The 27,375-nt window shown below is 33.0% G+C and overlaps 1 protein-coding gene across 1 annotated transcript; it reads right to left on the bottom strand.

Annotated features, from left to right (window-relative positions):
• Nucleotides 1-858: 858 nt before the first annotated feature.
• Nucleotides 859-20,454, bottom strand: LOC132754477 (eIF5-mimic protein 2-like). The gene is made up of 13 exons (XM_060745110.1): nt 20,318-20,454; nt 17,203-17,269; nt 15,751-15,833; nt 15,439-15,526; nt 14,161-14,270; nt 13,823-13,888; nt 11,848-11,983; nt 11,314-11,510; nt 9,127-9,210; nt 8,273-8,338; nt 7,437-7,656; nt 6,498-6,620; nt 859-2,911 (listed from the first exon to the last, which is right to left on the bottom strand). Exons 2-13 carry the CDS (start codon nt 17,261-17,263, stop codon nt 2,892-2,894), a joined length of 1,254 nt encoding a protein of 417 aa, XP_060601093.1. The 5' UTR covers nt 17,264-17,269; nt 20,318-20,454; the 3' UTR covers nt 859-2,891.
• Nucleotides 20,455-27,375: the final 6,921 nt, after the last annotated feature.

The raw sequence follows: 27,375 nt of genomic DNA on the forward strand, positions 1-27,375 counted from the left end.
GTACAAGTCCAATGCTTATTTCCTTCAGTGAGAAACAAACTACATTGCTTAATGAAAACCTGGGACAGAATAAATCTGTTGCACCATATGTGAAATGAAGAGACTCCACGAGAATAAAAAGTGTAGATCCCACATCATAATTTTATGTATGATGTTTGTCTGTTTCATTTTACGCCTTCCCCCCCCCCCCCCCCCAACAGTATTTCTGTCATATAGGCGGGTAGTTTCCTAACCATCGTTCCTGGAAAGTTACACCAGTACTAGACTACCTTTCTCCGTGCTAAACTACCAAAGCATCTCCCAGGGATCGAACCCACGCCAGAGAGGTAACTGGATTATTAGTCATCGACTTTACCCCTCGACCATGGAGGCGGTTTCATATGCATGAAATCTAGGCTAGAAAATACAATTACTTACTTAATAGTCAGTTTTTGATACAATACTGTATCCATATTATAATCTCCCTTGTTCAGCAAAAACAATGCCTGTAGGCCAATTCTGTACTTGTGTGACAGTTTAACTCCTGTCCTATCAATTATAAATATCCACTGGCAATGGTCTCAAGCCGGCACAAAACTTTCGGCAGTCTTGTATTACACAAGATAACCATCTATTCTTCAAGCCTTTAAGCAAGAAACCTGAACTTTTAATGTGCTAGCAGCTTCCAATTCTACCTATGCAACCAGTCTGCACTAGATTGCTATTCATTCAGTTCATGTTTTGAAATTATCCCTTGATTTACGGTTGCTTCTCAAAAAGATGGACAAGTCCATTTAGGATATTTAAATAGGGTGAAATGGGTGGCTACTGTAATCAGTGACATAGAAAAAATACAATGTATACATGAAAACAAAACCCTTTATAAAAAGAAACATTTAATCTGTCTTTTAATTTTTTTTGGATACATATTTTTACAAGGTACAAAATACGAAATACAACAATTTCATTCCCACTGAGTCATGTATTTTGAGGTTTCACAATTATTTTATGACATGATCATATATATGTAGATAATTTGTCAATTCCCTGATCACAAAAAAAAAAGAAAACAAAATCAGTATTGCGGTGAAAATACAAGCCTCTGTCCATACTTCTATATATAGTATATCTACTGTATATATATATTACAAAATGACTGCTACTTTATACAAATGATCTATAAAAATACAATTCCCTCGCTGGAAAATAGAAATTAATTAGAATCTATGGAAATAGATAATGCTTAGGAAATCTTTTCACTTAGAAGAATCTTCTTTCTTTCTTATTTCAAAGTCCAAATACTTCTAATTTAAACCTTAACCAGAAATTTTAGAAGATAAAAATATGTATATATTTCAAAGAATGCCAGCAACGTATCAATGCAATACTTCATTCATTATTCAATCTAAACACTGCAAATTCCTCGAGAATCAACTTTTAATTGCACTTGTGAAACAAAATGACAGGGTTATGCTTCTATGAAATTAGCACAGTCAAGTTCAGAATCATCAGAATACATTTGTAAACCAGTCAGCAAATCGAGAGATTTCATTGGTTGCCTTAGAGAAAGAATTTAAAATCAACCAATGGTTATTATGTATTTACAGATTAGTTCACAAACTTCAAAAAATCCGATTTTATTTCTTGTTTTGGTTGAAATTCTTCAGGTAAAGAGTCAGTGGCAATAAAGTAATAATATTTTGATTTTATTCTTACCACTTATACAAGCACCTATCATTTATACACCAGCCAATAACACTCAGTGAAAAAGAAAACAATATTTAAATGACCTGCCATGTATATTTCATGTATTACATTTCATGAATACAATAAAAAAACAAAAATTGAAGAAAAAAAAAATCAAGAGATGAAATATCTATATATATATTCATATAAGCAATAAAACCAATACACCATATTTGGCGTAGAAATATGTAAACACCGAATATTTAATGAAGCACTTTAAGCCAAAAGCGTTTTTTAATAAATCTAAAAACTTTCATAGAAAGTCATTTAATTTCATCAAACAGAACACAATACTGAACTGTGAAGAGAGGGAAAAAAATCGCAAAATATATATATACCTATGTATGATAAATTACTAATTACTTAGAAGAAAAAAAAATGCATTTTTCTGATCATCCAATCCAATCATCCAATCTCACATCAAAATAAAATTCAAATTATAATGTCAGTTCACTAATACATATGCACCTTTACGCCATTTTTGTTTTTCAATACATACAAATTTCATTGAACGGTTACGAGCGACTGAGAAAAAAACTATCGAGCATAATCTACAAGAGATCAAGGCGAACTTTTACAAACAAGATGTGTGATAGTGATACAAACTTCTTCACAGCACGCAAAAAAAATGCTTCCCTTTAAATATAAAAATGCAAAATTTAAAGTTATTATACACAGCAATCTGATCTGTGGCCTGTAAACTCTCCCCCTGATTCCAAGTAAAAATACATACAGTAATAAATAATTCTTCCGAGTACAAAATATAACTGCCTGCACTTTGATCCAAAAATGTATCAAAATTGCACGCACATTTTGTCTCAAGAAGATATATCCTTTACAATACATCGAGTTAGTTACAAAAGTCGCTCAAATATCATACATACAAATATCTTTATGACAAGTTTTGTAATAAAAAATTGTTACACACAATGAGAACATGCACTGTAAGGAAATTTTTGGATTTTTTAAACTATTTACACAAAAAAAAATCTATTATTTTTACAGTCCGAAAGGGACAATCTATGTCCCTGATATAGGTAGGCAGTTGTCATTACTATGCTAAATAAAGGCATGCAACTCCATTCTAAATGTTCGTATTATAACATGGGCCAAGGGAGACAACTCCATACCATCAAATATTCTACAATGAGAGTTCTGCCCCCTTTCTAATCTTCTTCATCAGATTCTGAAAATAAAGTAAAAATAAAATACATCATCATATGATATCATCATAATGAAATATAATATTATTTACTTTAACAAAATGTCAACATGCAGACATTAATTGCCGAAATTTATTGACATCTAGTCAATTCTTACTGAATAATTTGGATGAGAAAATGTGTTCAATAAGAGGCTGCATTCCCTGTAACCGGTCAAGTTACTTTGGTCCTTTTAAAATTTGAGCGCAATATATCTTTAAGATGAACTAATGCTTTAAGTATAACATATACCAAAATTGAGTACCTGTATATATTTCACCTCACGGACACAATAAAAGATTTTTAACAACATGTCAACTTCCAAATTTCACATGCAGGCACATATAAGAATTTTAACCAAAACGAAAATAGGACTTTGATATTTCACTCTCAATAAGTAGGACATTAAGATACTGACAACAAAAACATCGTCTTGATTGAACAATTAAGACACTTCTGTCATAAAACTTCATTATATATCAGTAGATACTGGTAATTGCTGTAGTGTCTATTTCAACTGGTGTATGAAGAGTATGTTTGCTTTAACAGCTAGAAATAATCACTGGTCATCTGATAACAAATCTAACAAGAGCTGTCACAGGAGACAGCGAAGCTCGACTAATAAACTACTGGACGCAGTAAGGAGGACAAAACTATGAAAGAAAAATCAATTATGTATAATTATGTATTAAGTTATAGTAAAAAAATAACATTTGTTAACATAAATTCCAAGATCAAGGGGAATAATTCTAGAAATAGTCATGCTAGAGTTATGGACCTTACCACACAACATTTGTGTAATGATAAGAAATATATATTTGAAGTTTGAAGTAGATACCTTAAAAAATAAAGAAGTTATTATATTTCTTAAAGAAAACCTAAGTTCAAAGAGAGATAAATCTGTAAATATTGCTTCAAGATTTATGAACATTGTCACATAAAATGTAATTGATGATAAGGAATAAGTATTTGAAGTTTGAGGTAGATATCTTTAAAAATAAAACAGTTAAAATAAACAAGAGGGCCATGATGGCCCTGAGGTCGCTCACCTGTATATAGGCCTCCCCAACCCCCCCCCCCCCAAACATTGCAGGCCAATTTAACCAAAGGGCTTTTATTTGCACAAACTTGGTAGACACCCATAAGAAAATGTTTCATGCTAAAACATCTAAGCTCTAGCTCATTGGGCTATTTAAAAGAAGATTTTTTTAAAGTTTTTACTATACACATATAGTTAAAAACAATGACACGCCTGGGGCCGGGCCAGTTATGACCCCAGGGTTTTTATTTGAACAAACTTTGTAGACACTTACTAGAATATGTTTCATGCTTAATATCTAAACTCTAGCTATTTGGGTTTTTTCAAAGAAGATTTTAAGTTTTTGCTATACACATATAAGTAAAATCAATGACCCCGGGGCAGGGCCAATTTTGACCCCAGGTCTTTTATTTGAACAAACTTTGTAGACACTCACTAAAAGATGTTTCATGCTTAATATCTTAACTCTAGCTATTTGGGTTTTTTCAAAAAAGATTTTTTAAGTTTTTGCTATACACATATAAGGAAAATCAATGACCCCCGGGGCGGGGCCAATTTTGACCCCAGGGCTTTTATTTGAACAAACTTGGTAGACACCTATTAGAACATGTTTGATGCTAAATATCTTAACCAAAGCTCTTTGAGTTCTTTAAAAGAAGATTTTTAAGTTTTTACTATATGCATATATAGGGAAAAATCAATGACCCCCCCGGGCGGGGTCAATTTTGACCCCAGGGCTTTTATTTGAACAAACTTGGTAGACACTTATTAGAACATGTTTCATGCTAAATATCTTAGCTCTAACTCTTTTGGTTCTTTAAAAGAAGATTTTTTAAGTTTTTACTATATGCATATAGGGAAAATCAATGACCCCCTGGGGCGGGGCCAATTTTGACCCCAGGGCTTTTCTTTGAACAAACTTGGTAGACACCTATTAGAACATGTTTGATGCTCAATATCTTAGCCATAGCTCTTTGAGTTCTTTAAAAGAAGATTTTTAAGTTTTTACTATATGCATATAGGGAAAATCAATGACCCCCCGGGGCGGGGCCAATTTTGACCCCAGGGCTTTTATTTGAACAAACTTGGTAGACACTCACTAGAAGATGTTTCATGCCAAATATCTAAGCTCTAGCTCTTATGGTTTTTTAAAAGAAGATATTTAAAGTTTTTTCTTTCGGTTGCCATGGCAACCAGAGTTCTGCATGGAATTAAATTCTTTGAACAATTTTTAAAGGTGACCACCAAAGGAACATTTCTGTGAAGTTTGGATGAAATTGGCCTTGTGGTTTATGAGGAGATGTCATTTAAAGTAAAAGTTTACGGACGACGGACGACGGACGGACGACGGACGGACGCCGGACGCCGGACGAAAAGCGATCACAAAAGCTCACCCTGTCACTTTGTGACAGGTGAGCTAAAAATAATATTTTTCTAGTAAATAAATCTAAGTTTATGGGGAGATAATTCTTGCAATATTGGTGCTAGAGTTATGAATCTTGTCACATAACATGTGGATTATGATAACGTAAATACATTTGAAGTATAAAGTTGATCCCTTTAGAAATAAATAAGTTACAGTCAAAAATAATATTTTTTATGGAAAATTCTAAGTTCAAAGGGAGATAAATCTGAAAATATTGGTGCTAGAGTTATGAACCTTGTCACATAAGATGGGGATGATGATAACGTAAATATATTTGAAGTATGAGGTTGATCCCTTAAGAAATAAAGAAGAAACAGTAAGAAATAGTATTTTTTGAGGAAAATTCTAAGTTCAAGGGGAGATAAATCTGAAAATATTGGTGCTAGAGTTATGAACCTTGTCACATAAGATGGGGATGATGATAACGTTAATATATTTAAAGTATGAGGTTGATCCCTTAAGAAATAAAGAAGTATCAGTAAAAAATAGTATTTTTTAAGGAAAATTCTAAGTTCAAGGGGAGATTAATCTGATAATATTGGTGCTAGAGTTATGAACCTTGTCACATAAGATGTGGTTGATGATAACGTTAATATATTTAAAGTATGAGGTAGATCCCTTACTAAAGTATGAGGTAGATCCCTTAAGAAATAAAGAAGTATCAGTAAAAAATAGTATTTTTTAAGGGAAAATTCTAAGTTCAAGGGGAGATAAATCTGAAAATATTGGTGCTAGAGTTATGAACCTTGTCACATAAGATGTGGTTGATGATAAGGAACATATATTTGAAGTTTGAAGTTGATACCTTAAGAAATGACAAAGTTATAGTGAAAAATATTTTACTGCACCAAAACTTTAATCTAAAATCTGGACGCGGACGCCGACGCCGGGGCGAGTAGGACAGCTCTCCATATACTTCGTATAGTCGAGCTAAAAAGCTTCATCTGGTCAACACAAAGAATCAAACTAACTTTAGAATTAATCTGCCAAACTGCAGAAAAACAATCTTGCATAGAAAGGATTTTGATTCACGAACCAACTAGATCAATATATAGTAGCAAACATCTTTATTTGATAGAAAAAGGGTTCATAACTAAGTAAATACCTTCTTCAGCATTTTGCAGCCATTCTACAAATGTCTTCATTTGTTCAAGGAACACACTCTTGCCTTTGGTAGAGTGAGATACGTTGTACCACTTCATTATACTGTCCTCACTCAATACATCAGCTGTAACATAATACAACATCAACTATTATAATATCTATAATACAACAAACAGTTTAATGGATGTACATTTTACATAGAGGACATTTGAGCCGCATCACGACAAAACCAACATAATGGGTTTGCGACCAGCATGGATCCATACCAGCCTGCATATCCGCGCAGTCTGATCAGGATCCATGCTGTTCGCTTACCAACTCTATAACAAGTAGAGAAACTGATAGCGAACAGCATGGATCCTGATCAGACTGCGCGGATGCACAGACTGGTCTGGATCCATGCTGGTCGCATACGCACTATGTTGGTTTTGTCATGACGCAGCTCATTAATTTGTTTCAGTGGAAGATATAAGAAGTTACCATACTGCATACAGTTTTTGTTTTTTTTTCACACAAGCCACAACATATACAATTGTAACAGCTAGTGTTCAGAGTTTTGTTTTTTTTATTTTTGGTCCCTCTCTACAATATTTCAGGCACAAACAGGCACCTAAGTAAAACCACCGATGTTCCATAAGCTAGCTTGATAGCTTTCTCATATTAAAGAATCCTTAAACGCTTACGCCACTCCAGACTACAGTGGTTTAAAGTCAACGACGTTTACCACTCAGTCATGGACACCCCTTGTGCTAAGTTAATTATAATTGTATCTTGCATCAAAACGAACAAGATTTTTTATTTACAACAGATCTCTGATGCTTAGGCATTATATAAGTAAGTTTACTGAAGGGTTGTTCAGAAACAAAATTTACATTCTGATTTAAAATCTGTCTCATTATATCCAAACCTTTTTCACTATAATTCAGAAGGCCACACTTACTTTTATAGAACAGAACAATAATCTTTTGAAAGACTTTCATAAAGACCATATTTTCATAGCAGTATTCCTGTACTTTCACGATCAGCTTGATTTCTGCCTCCAGCGACTTTGCTACGGCAGCCATTACCAGCGAGTATTTCTTTAAATGCTTGATGGCTTGTTCAGCTACCAGCTCTTCTTTCTTATTCCATTCAACCTGGGCCATTATAGTGTTCCAAACCTGCATACAAAATACAGATGGTAATAATTAATACAGATTTATCTCAGTACAGTGTTGGAGCAGTACCTCAAGACAATTGCAGATATCATTATCACCAAGTAGAAATGTTTTCGTTTTTTTGCAGAGACTTACATTTTTCATTCATGATTGTTTATATTCAGTGTGAAAAGATAAATAGTTATTTCTGCTGATAAATTAGGACATAGATTTGGGTCTATCAACAGGGGTCTGCACCTGCCTTATGAAGAATATTCAGCTACATAAGAAGCATTGGTCGTCTACATTTCTTTTATTCATTTTAATTTTATTTCAACTTTTTTTAACGGCAATAAGCCATTATAATCAGACATGTCATGTTGTAATGAAATTGATTTTGGTTATTTCTATTTTTTTCTAAATTTCATTGTAAGTCACACCAACACAGTATAGATCAAATGGTGACGGTCCAGCTTTACCAGTGGAGAGCACTGGATAGGTATTTCTTATACTGAATATATAATGAAATGATTGTTACATTGCATTGTCTGTATTCAAAGCAGCATAATCATTGCAAAGATGAACAAATGTTGTTCATGTATATAACACAAAATGGACAATAAAATTCAAGTTGACTTACGTGTATAACAATTTCTGAGTCACCTAAGCCTTGCTTTTTCATATATTCCACCAAATATGCCACAATCTGAAAATAGACGCATAAATCATTATCTAAACAAACTTATAGGCCAAGACATTTTCAAATATATTTTTTTTTAAATATTCCTTTAACACTGAAAGTATTTTTATGGGACAGTGCCCAGTTTTGTACACTATCCAGGAGCCTTTGTTGTTAATTTTTAAAAGAACTCCACTAAGATCCAAGGGTCTAAAAGTATAAAAGTTTGCAAACATATAGTGGAGGAGCACTTGAATTAAAAAAAAGAGCAAATATGATAATAAAGAAATATACTAAGAAATGAAATCAAAAATCCATTTTTTTTTTCAGATTTGAGTGAAAAGCATTGTAGGGCTTTAAAAAAAATTTGGGCTATTTTCCACAACATAAATTCTATGAAAACAGGATCAGTCAATCAAATGAAATTTTGCACACAAGTTACAGATCCCAATCTACATTAAAACATACAGAAAGCTCGGAAAACTATTTCCAGACCTGTCATGTCTAAAAAACTTAGTGGAGTCCCTTTAACAAATCTATCTGGTTAGATAAATGCAATAATCGACGGAATAGACACCCAGCATTATCCTTTACACATAGTAGGCAGATTTTGTACAAACACATATGTAATCAATTTAACCAAACTATCAATATACAAAATACAAGATAAATAGGCAGACTATATAAACATAGTGCATCTAGTGATGACATTTATTACTGCCATATTTATTACTAGAAGTCTGACCTGTATATGCAAGGTGGATATATAATGATATAGGTGTAGATCATAAGTGTATAATAATAACGGTTATTACCTCTTTCGGATTATCATCATCATTCATCATCTCTGACAGAATGTTCTGTAATTCTTTTTTCACCTCGAAAGACTGCTGCTTATTCTGTACATAAAATCACAAAATTTGTAAACATCATCATATTTAATATAAAGATACTGAAAAATATATACATACTGGCCTTCAAAGCTCATTAATATCTAATTAATTTAAGATGGGGCCTTATAAAATCATCTTTTTTCAAATTCTATAAATTTTCAACTTCTTAACATTTGTTTGTTTGTTTGATTGGGTTTTACATCACACCCATACAGTATAGGTCATATAGACACGTTCCAGCTTTACTGGTGGAGGAATATCTCAGGTGCCCTTCTGTGCATTATTTAAGGCACAAACGGTCCCCCCAGTTAAACCGATGACATTCCGTAAGCTAGCTAGATAACATCCTAACATGAAAGAATCAAAAGTCCCCGTCAGGATTCAAACCCACAGCAGTGAGCTTCCAACAGAGCTGCATTACTGGTACTGGTACTGGTACTGCAGTACGTACTGCAGCGATTTTGCAAGTACTGGTACTGATACTGAATTACTCTTACAAAATTTTGCTACTACTGGTACTGGTACTGCATTACTGTCTTAAAAAGTGGTACTGCTACTGCATTACCCAGTACTTTTGGTTTTGATGAAAATTAAAAATAACATCAATTTTTGTCATAAAATAAAGCTGTAAATTACATTAACTATATCTTATTTTTGTGAAGTTATCAAATCTAAAGATAATTTGCTGCAATGTTCCTTCATATGTTAACAAAGTATTCATCATAAAAAGCACCAAATACTTTAAGTAAAAATTAAATTAAGATAAACAGACTCAATAACTCTTTACCTTAATATCCTTATTAAAATCTTTTATTACTTTGTATTTACTAGTAAAAGAGCAAAATAAACACTAATTAATTAATTTCTTTTATTCTAAAAAATCCCATTTCAAGTGAAAAAAGTAATATTGTTAGCACCATAAAAAGTTATTATTTACTTTGGATTAAATTGAACAGAGGTGTGAAGGTGTGAAAGGCAACAAAAGACTGTTGTGATTTAAATGAAAGATGTTTGCATTGTATTTATACAGTTGACTGGTTACTAAACAATTAGATATGACATGAATATATGTTGTAAATATTGTTTGTAAAAAGTATGTTAAAACTATAAAGTTGTAAATATGTTATGTTAACTTTAAAGCAGCACTCCTCCAGATTCATCCTAATTTTCATGAAAATTTTGAAAATGTATTTAAAGGTAAAATATTGTTAAATGAACAAAGAAAGTACTTGACACGTTACAATCGGCACTTAAAATCCACGTAAATTACCAAAAAAAAGGTTGAAACATGCATAAATAGCCCCTAATGCGTTAGTAACGCAGTAAAAATATGGTGATAAATACTACAAAATACAGTCATTAATTGCACATAAGATATAAATTATCACTTGAATCTTTAATTTGTTTACTTTTCTCAAAGTTTTAGTAATTTTTTTCCCAGTTTAATTTTCTTGAAATATTGTGGGTCATCTGGAGGCATGCACAGCTTTAAAGTAAATTATGATTTTATTTCTTTGCTGAATAATATTTCCAATTATCTGTTTGACACTGTATTTATTCAAACTTTGATGAATATATAAAAGTAATGGTACTGATACTTAATTTAAAAATAAATTACTTCACCAAAAAAAGTACTGGTACTGCAGTACCGAGCTAAAATCTAGTACTGGTACTGGTACTGCATAATTTGCCAAGTACTGGTACTGGTACTTAAGTACTCTACCCTAAGTACTGATGCAGCTCTGGCTTCCAAACATAAGTTTGAAGTTTTGTCACTCCCTTTTAGCATGAATTCAATACAGATTAGTTACCTCTATCTATTTGACAAATTAAAATTTCAGTAACCAACCAAAAGTGTTTTTTTCCCAAGTAAAAGTTTCAGCCACGACAAAAAGGGTTTGTTAGTATGGCGATTTCAAGATTTATTCAGCAATTAAGGACTGAACAGGCACCATAGTAGAATCTTTCCCCTGCATAGTTTTCTCATAAAAGTGAATCTAACAGCCCTGTTACAAATTATATCTACAACAGTCAGGTTTAAAAATATTCTAAATCAAACAAGAGGCTTCATATTGTTTTTATCTTAACATCAACATGATGTACACATACCTGAAAGTTGGCAATAGAATCTAAGCCTTCTTTCCTGAAATGGGTAACAAATGCCTCCTGACTCCTCTTGTTCAGGGGGAACAACTCTAGAAGTCTCGAGTCAATAGAGGCCGTCTTTAAAGACTTAACCACAGAGTTAATGTCCTTGTCTTCCAACCAGGACCGGAACATCACCGTTGCAAAACGAAGCGAGATACCTTAAAAATAACGATAACTTTAACAATTAGATTGTAAAAATTCTTTAATGTGACATAAGATATGAATTTACAAATGTACCAATTATTTCCATGTTGTAGTAAGATCAAACACAAGTATCAAAGTCTAAATGAATTTAACAAAGGTGATGTAAACAATGTTAAAGAAAACAACATCAATCCCATGTAAATCCCTTCAGTAATTTATGTGAAATCAAAATGGGGACAGACAGGTTTAAAAGAGTAAACTATTAACAGTTTGTGACAGTCCTGTCTTTATATCATTCTAAACATATCTAGGAACAATCAATAAATGGTTTATTCAAGACAGATCACTCACCTTCCTTGACCAAATGCTCCTCAAACACCCCAGAGAGCACTTGAGCCTTACAGAATCCATTGGCAAAGATGATGCCAAGAATAATGGCCAGCTTACGCTGTTCATCCTCCTTAAAGCCCTTCAGAAACACCAGTATCTGTAAGTCAAACAAACAACATACATTACATTATTTGACACTGTAGGTAGGATAGCCTGCATAATACTTTAATGATTTAATCTTGTTCCTGGATTCTTTACCAGACCTAACATAAAGTGAATAATCTATATAACTATGCTACAATTAAAGTCCAACTTGCACAAGAGGCCATGCGGATAAAAGCCGCCTTTGTCTATAGCGACCACTCCCTCAGATTATCAACCACTAATTACTCAGCCAATTGTAATCAATCTTTTCATCAAGTGACTACTTTTAACCAGTCAAGTTTTTGTGTTTTAACAGAATGTCACCTCGTTCTATAACTAGTGTTTACAATCAAAACGAAATGCATGGGTGAAAAACTATAATACCCAAACCACAACTGTATGCATATGAAATAATGTATACACGTGATGTGTATTATCCAATAAAATTGTTAAAAGAAAGCAATGCTCCGCCCCTGTGGTGAGGATATAGAAGCTTATCTGTTGATATTTACACTTGGCAAATTGACCTTTATTGGCATAGGTTGTTTATTTTAAATTACAAAATGTATAACAAAAACTCATATAATTACTAAAATTGTCAGGGAACATTGAATATGAGAAGATTGTATTTAAAAAAGAGGAATTTCAATAATTCAGGATAATTATCAAACATGCATGTAATGGATCAAAATTGTTTTGTCAATAAATATCAGAGAGTCATTATTTCAACATTTCACATGCTATGCATATTAAATCAATATTAATTCAACAATAAAAAGATGACGATTTTTTGCCATTACTTGCTAGTGTAAAGGCACATTTACTGTTTTATGTCCAATCTTGTATAGGGAAGGGCCGAGTTCAATTGTATGAGAATCATATGAAATGCAATGAAAACCAATAAATACCTAGTGCATGCAGTGCAGGCAAAAAATGATCAATAAGGAACTAAAAACACCAGATACTCTGCTTGCAAACAATGTTTGATATTGCTGAAAACTTAACCCATTCCCCTATCATATTTCTTTTTCCGTCTTTCTACTATTTAAAACCATTTAAAAAACAAACAATTGTAATATAACTTAATATTTCAATCGGTAACTTCAAGTATCTAACTTTTGATTTCCAGCGAGACAAAAAAGGGGTACTATTTTAGAAATGTTGTAATTACCAGTAAGAAACATTATTTTCCCTATGGTCACTCAAGTTCACCTAAATAAGCCTAATGCTTCACCTACTGAACTAATCCTGCACTAAACTGATGGGATGTTATATTCTCTCCCTCTCTTTACAACACATTAAAAGCCCAGTATGTCCCTGAAATGCTTTTATTTTTATTTCTCAAAAGCTTTTTTATTTTTGGTGTCCTATTACAGTTTCCAGTTATAACTCATGGACCAATTACCTGAACAATCTTTTGCTCTGTTGCCTTTCGGCAATTTGTACAGTTATAATGATTAAGTATTTTGTATGGAAGTCAAAATACTACTTTGTTTACATTTTGCCACATTTTAAACAAATAATTTCACATTCAGCCCTACTGTCTTTAGGTTACAAGCATCTGACATGCTATAAAACCCATTATTTAAATGAGCCGCGTCACGACAAAACCAACATAATGGGTTTGCGACCAGCATGGATCCAGACCAGCCTGCGCTTACAGACCCTATAACAAGTAAAGAAACTGATAGCGAACAGCATGGATCCTGATCAGACTGCGCGGATGCGCGGAGGCTGGTCTGGATCCATGCTGGTGGCTGCTGGTGGCAAACCCATTATGTTGGTTTTGTCGTGACACGGCTTAAATATTATTTTAATTTGAGACATAATGTGCTATTAATGTTCATTTTACCTTTTTAATGGACTCTTCAAAGGACTTCTCCAGATACTTGTATCTTCTAAGAAGTTTGTTAAACACCTGTAACAAAGGAACATAACATTTACAAATGTTACACAATTCATAGAAAATAAATTTGAATCAACACTACAAAGTTAAAAAGGGCTGCCTACTGTATCAAGACCTTTTTTATAACTATAAAGATTAGAATTTCTTGCCGAGACTGGCTTGATAAAATAAATTGTGTGTTGATTCCCAGTAGATATAGTCATTCTTAATATAATCTACAAATTAATAAGCAAATGTCTTTCATAAAGAATCCTAAGAAAAAGTACATCAAAAAGAAATCTTACATCAAAATAAGCTTTGAGCTTGTTTCTATCTTCCTCACATCCAAAGACACATATGTCTGTCCTAGACACTTTGGTCTGATCAGGGTCTTCTACTATAGAACCCCCTGGAGCTGAAATTACAACAATAATATGCCTGTTACTTTTGAGTTGATTTCTCTCTCTTTCTTTTTTTAAATAAAACTTGTATTAGCAATCTTCATCATTCAAACAAAGGAGACCAGACTCAAAATATTCTGCAATTCTACAGCATGGCTTTACTATAAAGACCGGTAGGAAAATCTAATTTTGCGACCTTAACCATGAGCCAATCAAACTAAAGTATCAAATAAGGGGTGTTTGATTAACATTTCCAAACATACTGAATATTAGTCAATAGACAAATGTGCTATTTGGCACATTGTGGCATAGACAAACTGTCAGTATATGCTCCATCAAATTGTACAGCATTTTAAAATAGCCTTCAAGAATGCTGAAATTCTATTATCAGCTTATTCTACTGATTCACTGCATATCATGTTATATTTATTGAATAGAACTTTGTTGAATATAGTTCAAAGTTTTTCTTTATAAATTTCATCTTTATATCTTAAGAATCATGAACTAATTCTTCACCATATTTAACCACTCAATTATATTATCCCCCGAGTACTGAATCTCTAAAGAAAACTGAATCAATGAATAAACTTGATGACACACTTTTGTAATAATCTTATTGACTTGTAAAGTGATTTGGTTATTTTAATGACGAAGAAGTAGAATTTGCTTTACTGCTTAATAAGTATTTTGCTCCATTTCCTTGCTTCAACAACTAACAAAGAGCCGTTTGTAAAAATAAAAACAGTCATACGACATTACGAAATTAATAGTTTATTTTGAATACTAGTTGTTAACAAATCTTATTGATACAGATGCAAAGGGGCAGAACTGTGCCAAATTTATTTATTTATTTATTAACTTGTCCTTTAAACATTGATTTATATTTCAAGGTTATATAATCATTTCAAGTTTGAAGTGACTATATCTAATTTCGTGGGTTTTTTTTTAAAATATTAAATAAAATAATCTTAAGCAAACAGAGCAAATTTAATTTACAAAAGGACAAAAATGTGGTGAAATAAATTATAAATTTCAGGTGTATATATCCTCATAAAAAAGCTCCAATTTCAATGTTAACAATTATTGCACCGCTGAAGTTTGATATCGAGGAAAATTATTGAGAAACAGTATCTGTAGTAAAGAAGGGGTTAACCAACATAATACAGTAATCCAAACACATACCTAATTGTCCGCCAGCAAATAAAACATCAAAAAGCACATCTGCATATCGGCGGTAGTCTAATTTTGAGACATCCAAAAATTTTGAAACCTGAAATATTGAAATTCATGTAATGAATAAGAAACATACATGTAAGCGGCAATAAGACTTTAAAAACACTTTTATAACTAGTAAATATAGAGATTTGACTTTTTAAACTTAAATTAACAATACAGGGAATTTAAATGCATTATAGAACTAAAACTTGCAAATGAAATCTTTAGTATGAAAGATTATCAAATTTTTGCTACAATAAGGTACATGTTAGTACTCACTAATTCTAGATCGCCTTCTGTATCATTGATACCCTGGATAAGAGCATCACGGAACGCTGAAGGATCGTATTTTTCCTTTTCATCTGAAAAATTTAAATGATATCCAGTCAGATTTGGAGGTCCTTTGTACAAGTGCACTAGTGAATGATAATTTTGTCCTTTTTAAGAGACTTTATTACTAAATATCTTATCATCTCCAAAATTTGATGTTCATCTGATCAAAACAAGCAATTATCATAGTATTGCAAGCAATCCATAAGTCCCCTACCGGTTAGAACCCAAGCAACATTCTGATAGGCCATTGGCCATTCAATTTTACCAGTGAATGAATGACATGAATGAACATAAATCTTTTGAGTTCTAAGTTTGTCTATATCACAGTAATGTGTTAAGTTTCCCTGCCTAGTAAGGAAATAATGTTTATACAACCTTGTCATATTATTACAATGTGGGATTTTAAAGTAAATCCTATAAGGAATAAAGAAGTTGGAGTGAAAAATACCAATTTCTCGAAAAAAATCTAAGTTCAAGGGGGACATAATCCTGGAAATAGTCTTGCTAGAGTATTTAACCTCCTCAAAAATGTTGAGTGATAATAAGAAACATATATATGAAGTTTGAAGTAGATACATTAGGAAATAAAGAAGTTATTTAAAAAAGACAACATTTTTTTTCATAAAATTCTAACTTCAAGGGAGGTAATACTGATAATTTTTGTGCTAGAGTTGTAAACCTTGTCACATATGATGTGGTTGATGACCAGAAACTTATATTTAAAGTTTGAAGTAAACACCTTAAGAAATAAAGAACTTATAGTGAAAAAGCTGAAAAATTTAAATCAGAAATCTTGAAATTCAGGCTATTTGTTGCCATAGCAACCAGAATTTTTAACATAGGAAGAAAAGAAAAAGCTGTGCATAATCTCCAGACTGCCATCTACCCATATTTCAAGTTTCATAAAAATATTTTTAGTACTTTTTGAGTTATCGCTGGATCCAGTTTATGTGTTAAATTTGCCATATTTTCAGACTATTTGTTGCCATAGCAACCAGAATTTTCAACATAGGAAGAAAAGAAAAAGACGTGCATAATCTCCATACTGCCATCTATCCATATATCAAGTTTCATAAAAATATTTTCAGTACTTTTTGCGTTATCGCGGGATCCAGTTTTGTGGACGGACGGACGGACTGACAGACAGACGGAGGGTAAACCTAAACCGGTAGGGGACTAAAAAGTAAACTTTACCAAATAATTTAGTAATAATGTATAAACTGTAAATATGAAACTTCAAGTCTAAAACTTTTCAGATATAATCATATATAAGGTTTGTTTTTTGTAAAGGACTAGTCTTAAATAGCTTCCTATTAAAATCTACAAACAGTAGAAGCATCAAGGTAATTGGCCTTATATATATTAATTTATTATCGAGAGTTAAACATGACAGTTTACCCCTTTTCCTAGTCTTCAGACGTTGGCCTGACAGTGACGGTTTTTCTACTTTCTGACTCATCAACTCCTGAAACAAAGTAAACATGCTTTTAGTGAATAGCAATTATCAATAAGTCTTTGTAAATTGTAAGTCTTCCAAATTTTATTAAACCCAATCTACATTTTCTTCCTCAAGTCAAAGCTCCTTACTAATACTTGGCAATGAAAACAGCCACACATGTATAAAGACATAAATTTAGTCAAGCTTTACATTCGTGGCTTCTAGGTTTCTAGGCACTGAGTTAAAAAATTATATTCAAAATCAAAAAAAAATTCAGCAAAAGTAATAAAAATTAAATCTAATTTTGTGTTAAAAATTGCTTGTTTGCTTATTTAGCAGATTTTAACAAGTATTGGTCATATCATGACGATCTATCCACTAAACTGTCTTTCCTGCTTAACTAACTAGGAATAACAAATGTCTTAGCTATAACCAACTACCAATCCCAAATAATTTCTGAATAAGTGACGAAAAATAAATGAACACAAGACTCTACGTCCAAAATCAATTTTCAATGAGAAATTTCATCATACCTGATAATTGAGCCAGTTACCCCTGTATTACAATAATGTCTTAATGATGCTCTTCATTATAAGCATAATGGGCAGTAAGTTAAAATTATTAAGAGATTACTGGTATTTTCATTCTTCAAAATATTATATATACGAGATCCTTCTTTACAATTGGTCAAACATCATCCATACAAATATTTACGGAAAAAAAGATAATAACAGGGCTTCCACTAAGTTCTAAAATTTGGAAGCGCGACACTGCAAAATCTCTGATATTGGAAGTCACATTATATAGGTAAAGAAGGAAAAGTGTCAGATTTTGGAAGTCACAAGCCAAAATCAGAGTGTAAATGACTTCCAAACTTCCATTAATGGAAGTCCTGTAATAATGTTCATATTTATGCAAAAATGTAATCAAAATCACAAGATACTGACTAAATTTTTGCCTTTTACTTATCATTGACATTGGAAAAATGCTATATGACTAGCCTCTGTAGATAGCCTAGCAATATGTGATGCACATAAAGCTTAAAGATATGGCTAGCAGCACAGGTCTTATAGCGAGCTTGAAGAGCTGGCCTGAAGGGCCTGCTCGCATAGCGAGCTTTACGGTAATGTGAGTACCTGCTAGATAGTGATGGTTTTGAAAACTTTCGTCCGAAGAATTAAATTGACACATCGCAATTTTCTAATTACAAGATAACAATTAACACCAATGTATTCTGATTGAAAACGGAAGCGTAGATCAGTCAATGAATTAAAGATTTTGAATTTACTAACCCGAATTCCAGTTTTGAATTTATTCTACTACATATTTAACTAAATTTTCTTAAATTTTCACTGGCCCGAACTAATATTCACTGGCCCAGGCCACCGGGCCCGTGCTTAATTCAATGACTGGTAGACTGGTGTCCTGGGAACTTATATGGGAACCAGAATAAACGCAAGCAGTGTATAAAATACCGAATGACAATTTTAAAACGAAAAATGTATTATTAAATGAACGATTATTTTATACTTTTAACAATTATTTTATACTTTTTCACGGTAAAAGTAAATCTAGCTCTCTTTGAGGCTTTGCTCTTTTCATATTATTCCATAAAACAGAGGCCTATTAAAATTAAAAGGCTCTTCCCAATCAATTTTTTTCTAAATCTTGCTGTCTTTCTAAAAAAATCTGGGCTTACACCTCATCTACATCATACTGCTTAATCAATTCTGATTTTGACTAACACCTGCACTTTTTCTTCCCAAATGAACATGTTTATGTGAAATTATCATATTTTTTTTTTCAAAATAAGTTGAATATAGAATAAGCGAATTGACTAATTTTTCACAGACACTTGGGGTTTGGAGCTCAAAACGCCTTTAAAATCCAAATAAAATGCATATTTGTCAATCCCAGCACATGTACTGATCATATATATCAAAAAATCTTAATATATGCCGTTTTGAAAAAAAATCATATTTCAACAACTATAATAATACACAAGATAAAAATGTTCGCCGGAAAAAATCCGCACCCCTACCGTCATAATCACCATGTATTTTATTCCATTTCCAATATTTTCACATAATCCTTTGGTCCATCGACACAGAAGATATAATTCTTCACGATGATGGTCAATTTTAAACTTCAACGGTAATATAAACAACGCAACAGCCGAAATAAACATCAATATTCTCGCCGTTTTTTTTTTTCAACGACAAAATCTTTCGATAAATTCAATGGACCAGACGGCTATGAACGAAGCTATCCGATTATGTGGTTCCCAAACTTAAAAGCGCTGCGCATTTTGCACACGGCAAAGCTGGGCCACATAATCGGATAGCTTCGTTCATAGCCGTCTGGTCCATTGAATTTATCGAAAGATTTTGTCGTTGAAAAAAACGGCGAGAATATTGATGTTTATTCGGCTGTTGCGTTGTTTATATTACCGTTGAAGTTTAAAATTGACCATCATCGTGGAGAATTATATCTTCTGTGTCGATGGACCAAAGGATTATGTGAAAATATTGGAAATGGAATAAAATACATGGTGATTATGACGGTAGGGGTGCGGATTTTTTCCGGCGAACATTTTTATCTTGTGTATTATTATAGTTGTTGAAATATGATTTTTTTTTAAAACGGCATATATTAAGATTTTTTGATATATATGATCAGTACATGTCCTGGGATTGACAAATATGCATTTTATTTGGATTTTAAAGGCGTTTTGAGCTCCAAACCCCAAGTATCTGTGTAATTTTTAGTTTGGTTAAAAAAATATAAACATAATTCAGTCCATCTTCTATGAATAAGATAAATTTAGACTTGTTACTGTCTAGAAATAAAAGTCTTTAAGTACATACAAAGTGAACTTTCGTGTTTCAATATTATTATCATGAAAGCGTGAGTCAGTTCCTAAAATTAAAAAAAAGTTGTAAAAAAAAAAGCTGGTCACACGTGTTTCCATTTTTTTCCCGTTTCATTTCATTATTCTTAAAATTACATAAATTTTTTGGTTAAACATAAAGTTAACAATGTGTTGAACTATTTATGACAAGATTATATACTTACTTCCTAGTATATTTGTTCTTTGTTTACCGACTGAAAAACAGCAATGTTACACAAACCAAGAAATTGTAATCTCGTGAAACAACGCTGGACGTGATGTGAACTATAAGAAAAGCACGAATAATTCTGGCTAACGCAATAAGTCGTTGTCGTCACTGAATTCATATTTTACTAATTTGAGTAAATAATAAATTGATTTATAGATTACTTTAGTTGAAGTCAATTATTCTGAAAGAAAAAGTTTTAAAGTAATAATGACATGATTTGTCATTTTTACCAAATTATACTTAAAGTTACATTACGCTGTCGGGTTGGGGTAAATTGGCTAGTTTTACACCATCAATTGACATTGGATAAATATGACAACTGTCTAAAATATATAAAGACTATCCCATTCTTTTTATCAATTGAACGTTTATGATACATCCAGAAGATATTAATTCAATATTCCATAAGACACATATATTGATTATACACATGTACTTAACTACATGACTCAGAGAAACAATTATGGCAAAATCTAATTGACTTCGACTTGTACACCGACCATTTTTACTTAAATGGCATAATGCCTTTTTTTTATAAACAAAGCTTGTTCTGTTATTATCAGGATAATATAGAGAAAACGGAATCTCAAAAGAACGCCCAACAGATGTATTTATACGACAGTCATCATTTAATTGCACGGAAAAAAACAACAACAAAAAAACAGTATTGTCCCGTGTAAAAGAATGTTTGTTCCCTAAACGGAAAAACAATGGCAACACTAAATAAAATGGAATTTCGAAAAGGGGATCAGTTAGAGAGGTTATTCATGAAGCCCGCAAATCACGGACTAGACAAATTTAAAAAGCAGGTAAAAACATATCCTGTAACGACTGGCAGAAGTTCATATTAAGAAAAATTAAAAGTCTAGGGGTTGACTAAATGGAAGATATATATATATGGCTAGATAAGAGCACGACTCAGAGATTTATATGTTACAGATGACTTATCTACTAATAACTTTTAGTTTATAGTATATGCTGTGTGAGGGTCCATGTACGGGCCCGGGCTTGCTACCAGTCATACCCTGGTCACAGGGTGAGAAAAATGTGCAGCCTGACCGGGACTCGACTCACATGAAGTCCAGGACATTTGAAAAATCGGGCATTAATAACTTTTAAGTTTATAGTATATGCTGTGTGAGGGTCCATGTACGGGCCCGGGCTTGCTACCAGTCATACCCTGGTCACAGGGTGAGAAAAATGTGCAGCCTGACCGGGACTCGACTCACATGAAGTCCAGGACATTTGAAAAATCGGGCATTAATTTGTTAGCCGGGGCTTTATGTTTGCAATTTTGCATTACTATTAGGTAATTATGTATGGCAAGGATGAAGACCAGAAATAAACAGTTCAATATGTTCGAATTGGCAAATAATTTTGCAATTTTACCCAAGACTATACCAGATTTTAAACAAGAGGCGATGAAAAATGGCCTATGAATTAGTTTTTGACACATACAACAAGATGTAAGGCAAGCTTAATCTTTTAAGTTTAATTTAGTATCTAAAACTCACTTTTTAAAGATAAAAATTAGCATTTTAGACGAGTGTTTTTGTAGTATACACAAAAGTTTTCCGACGAACAGTTATCACAAGAACTCGCGACAGTTATCACAAAAACTCCTGACAAGTTATCATAAGAACTCCGTCATTCGTGTAACTGTTCCTCCCCCGTGATATTGAAATTCGTCCTCGAATTTCACAGAGTTACAGAGCACTGTAAATTAAACCCTGAGCTATATGCTACAGAACTCGGAACCCTCGGAATACCGTTCCGCGGCTCTACCGACTGAGCTATCTGGTCACTTACACATCTTTTCCCCTAAATAAAAATGAATAGTTCTAAACTGTGACACCCCTATAGAGTTAAATTTTGAAGGGCAAATTTGAAGCACAAATTGATGATAATTTAATTACCTCTGTGCAATTTCAGCCAAAGAAATGAATTGCGAACCGAAATTTTGACACTTTCACAGGATCACCTAAACGCAGAGTCACCTGTGAAAATAACGAAGGAGGTAGCCGTGATGAGGGCAGTCAAAACCGAGTAACAGCGTACTACAGACTCATGCACATTAGGACCGACCCTCTCTCGTCGTCCCTGCCTACAAACAAATTATTATTCGTTCTTATCCGAAGTTTGACGGAAAGGGCCAAGGAGTTGCGAAAATTTTGCGAAGATAAAGGGCAAATTTGAAGCACAAATTGGTGATAATTTAATTACCTCTGTGCAATTTCAGCCAAAGAAATGAATTGCGAACCGAAATTTTGACCGAAATTTCAAAATTACCTTTTATCTAACCTTATTCATTCATAGTTCCGTAGCATATAGCTCAGGGTTTAATTTACAGTGCTCTGTAACTCTGTGAAATTCGAGGACGAATTTCAATATTTCAGTTGGCTCCAATATTACATGTATAATATAATTAAAAGAAAATTGAACATGTGTACAACCCCGCTTTCATCAGCGCTGCATGGCAAACTTTGAAAAATGACTGGTACTAAAATAACTTTTGCTCGTGATCTATCCGTTAGATTGCTACTTACATGGCACGATATGTCACGATATGTCACGGTATGCCACGGAATGTCATGACATGCTTCTTGCCGGACAACATTTAGGAAGAAAATTACACATGTTTTCTCCTTTATATACATGTACATGTAGAATAACACGTATCATATTAAAATAATATCGTAATTTAAAATAAATAGGTATTACTTTCATCGAAAAGTATTTCAGATTATGCGTAGTGGTTGACATACATAATTAAATATGTAGCATTGTGCACTTATCGAGGGGCCGGAGGAAAAGAAAATTTTCATATGTTGAAAGGCATATGAATGAAACAATTTTATCGCAGTCTGCTTTACAATTAAAATTTTAAAAAGATAAATATTGATAACAAATTCTAGACATAAATATTGATAACAAATTCTAGACTTTCAAATAGCACTTTCTCATGCTTTCTTAAATAAGTGCTTTCGGCGTGCAGGTGTTTTTATAATAACCACTGTTTATTTTCAATACTTAAATTATTTGACAAAATGCCATTATTTTACTCTATTAATTGGCCTCCTTGAAACATAAGATACACCCCGTATTACCGGTGCCAGAGATGACAGATTGGTACAGTGGTGACTGAAATTCTTAAATTTACTGCTAACTTGCGTGATATATTTACCGGTCTATTTCGCAAATAAGGTTAATTTCATTGCTATAGACTTACTGTATACTGGTATAGGGAGTTTTGGACAAGTTTCCCCATTTCATAAACTATTTTGAGCGGGTTAAAAATGATAGCTTGGAAAAATCCTTTGTTCACTTGACAATATTATACTTTTAAAACATTTAAAATATTTTCCTAAAAATTAGCATGAATCTGTAGGCATGCTGCTTTAAGCGAAAACTGGGTAGTACGGTATGTACTAAGCAATGAGTATAATTATATAAAGTGTCTTGCTCAAGAAACCATTAGATGCCCCTGACGGGACTTGAACCAACACAGCCAGCAATCTGACCAGTTTGATCAAAGTATTCTTTAGAATTAGGCTTGCAATTTTTTCAGCCTTACCAGTCAGCAGTGTCGGCTGCTCAAGTTTGATCTGGTTTTTGTTTTCTTTGCAGCCCATCACATTACCTACCTTTTCTATTACAAGTAGTACAAGTCGAATAAAGAAATTTAATGCATACTTTGGCAGAAATGCCTTAGGTTAATGTTTGCCAACAATGTGTGAAATATATCATCTCCAATATATCTAATGCATATAAAACGTTTTTGAAACGTTCATGTTTTGCAGAAATAATATAATTCTATTATTTACATAGAATGGAGAGTAGAAAAAAGCTGTAAACTCAATATTTTCCTATAAATTACATTTGATCTTTTTAAAGTTTCGTTGCGAACTTAAAAGGACGAAAACAACTGATCTTCATTTGGTTTGCGTAACTATAGTTGTATATATACCAATTCGAGACAAACTTGTGTAAATTTGTTTCCTTAATAAAAACAGTAAGGAAATAGCATATTTATAAGTCTGCCCTTTATGGGCGGACAGTTCTTTGTCCCTTTCTCGTATGAGAAGGGGAATTCTGTGATGCGTGTATGTGGTCGCACGGTCACATTCCTTCCAATAAGTCCTCGATGCGTGTATGTGGTCGCACATTGCATATCTGTATGTAAGATTTTTATGTGGAACTTTTTATTAAAATCTGCCATCCGGTTTAAGAGGAGTTGCGTTCACAAAATTTTTATATGGTATATAGTGAAAAAATCAACAAAAGGCCATAATTCTGTTAAATTTGGTCGCAGCGAAAATTCCTTCCTTTACTACCATCTACACATTAAGGTTGTTCATCCCTGGAAGTTTAAGCAAAATCTGCCATCCGGTTTAAGAGGAGTTGCGTTCACAAGATTTCGGGACGTACGGACGGACGGACAAACGTACGAACGGACGGACGGACAAGTGCAATGCTATATGCTCCCCACTTTGTGGGGGCATAATAAGTTCTCATTATCAGAAATAAGCTTTATATGAGGAGTTTAAAAGCTTAAGTAGGAGAAGTGACTTTGTATGTTCTAATTAGGAGTTGAAAAATAAAATCTTAATTAGGTCTTTATAGGTCCTTATTAGGACTGTGTTAGTCCTAATTAGGAGAATACAATGCTAAGTGAACTCTTAGGTTTGTAAACAATACACTATACTTATTAGGATTCTATTTCTCCTAATAAGTCTTTTTAAAACTTTAAATACTTTATTATTAGGCTTTGTGTCTCCCAATTAAAGTTAAAATTCTAATAATCTATATTTACTCCTTAATGCGTTTTTTTTAAATTCCTATACTGGTAGGCCCCTATGTGTATAACAAGAAAATCATTCATTCATATCAAACTTCTTTTTCGAACTCTTTTTTTGTAAACATCCCATCCCATCGACTCGAAGGTAAAATATGTTATTCTAAGAATCGTTACAATCTCAAAAAATAATGTTTGATATTCTAACGATTTCTTAGAATAAAAACATATTTCATCTTTGAGTCAACAATGGGCGCGATGACGTATTATCCTACCATTGCAACTCTTCCTGGTTAAAATTGAATTCTAAATTCTTAGAAAACTTAAACGTCATATCTACATGCACACATTCTTGGAATTAAAAATCGATCGATACATCCGCATTTTAACCACTCACCTGCCAAATTTCTGTAATGGATTTGCCCTGCTTTGATTTTGGAACAGTCCACTCAAAGATTTAGGTAATGTAGCATTTAAATACAAATAAAATGGGAAAAAAGAAAAAAAAAACAAATAAAAAAAACTTGGGCTACCACAGTATTGAGCCCTGTCAGACTGCTCGGATGTGCATGCTTGCCTGTCTCTATACTGACGGCAAAGGTTAAGCACTTTCAGGTCTGTACTGGCATGCGAGCAGTTCCCGTACAAAAATCATAGTTACTTAAACATTATTTTTTATTACGCTCACTCACCAAAATTTGAATGTTACACATCAATATTCGGCTCGTCACACAAATCATGGAAATTCCATCATGTTCTAAACATAGAATAACCCTTACTTATGAGGCCTCATATGGGGTACCGAAATTATCCATTATTTTGTATGAAGAGAAGTAGTTCCCGTACATAAAATCTAACCCATTATAATTATACAATTTTATTATATCGGACCTATTTTTCATTTACAATTGTTGAACAGACCATTATCTAAGAGATAAATAGATGTAATTCAGGAAATAGAGCGTAGACTAAACGCGGGTATCTATTACCCGGTACCGTTACCCCAACGCATTCACATGCAATAGCATGCTTGTATGCATGATATTTTACGCATCAAAGGCATAAAATTATTTTATATAGTAATATTGGTCAAAATTCTGATAATTAAACAAGTTTTCATCACATTGCCTACTTATTTGTAAACAGGTGGTATTAGTGGAAAACCCTTTAACAAGCCTCACGTGTAAGTATTTTTGCGCATGCGCGCAATGACGGAATCCCCCAGAGAAAACAAGGTCACGTTTTGACGACGCACAGGTGAAAGTGATTTAAAATGAGACTTTTTATACGTACTGCCAAACTGACACTTAGATTTTGTCTCGTTTATGTATCTGCTTGATTTAAAATGAATTTTTGAAGAATGCAGGTAAAAATCAAGCGTTTAAATGAAAAATACGGGTACTGCTTCTGTACGAGAACTGCTCGCATGCCAGTACAGCAAGTTTAAGACTTATTATTGACCTCTCATAAAAAACTTTTATTTTTTTTATAATTTACCCATACAATAATTTGTATATTTATTTTTTTCAACACGGATGTAGAAAATCGTAAAAAAATTATAACGTTCAACAGAATGTTCACGCCCGTTTAACTCACAACGAGTGAAAAATGTCCATCGGTAAAAATATTGTGAGCAACTTCCGTTCCTCGTTGTGAGCACCCATCTTTGACGTGTGACACGATAAACATGGTGAGTTTTTCATAATTTTTGAAGATTACAGACATTTATGTAAAAATATCGAAATGCAGTTAGCTAGCGATGTGTTTTCCGAGTATGCACATGTAAAGATATTGCCTGTTGGTGGACAATTTGATGGAAATACCGTGCGACGCAGTCACTCGGGGTAGCTGAAAAATTGGAGACAACTTCTCTTTGGACCTAATTTAACATTGAAAACGTCGATTCTGGTGACGTTTTGTGCATTCTAACCTAAAACAGATGCCCACAAGTCTTCAGCGTAAATTATTATCTGAAAGTCTTCGTAGAAACGAAGATATACCCTTTTTTGCTTTAATCCTTGTTGTGAGCACCAAAACCTCGTTGTGAGCAAGACAAGCGCAGTGCGTGTATGGTTTTAATATGTAATTCAGATGGTGAAAATATAATTTTCAATCTACCACAGCAATTAAAACGTTTTTGCACAGCAGCATTTCTTTGCAAGACGTTGTGCATACCCCAAAGGGAGGCATTTTAGTTTTGAACTGTCCGTCTGTCAGTC

This window comes from Ruditapes philippinarum, unplaced genomic scaffold, assembly GCF_026571515.1.
Source record: "Ruditapes philippinarum isolate M1 unplaced genomic scaffold, ASM2657151v2 ctg956_1_1_1_1, whole genome shotgun sequence".
Lineage (NCBI taxonomy): Eukaryota > Metazoa > Mollusca > Bivalvia > Venerida > Veneridae > Ruditapes > Ruditapes philippinarum.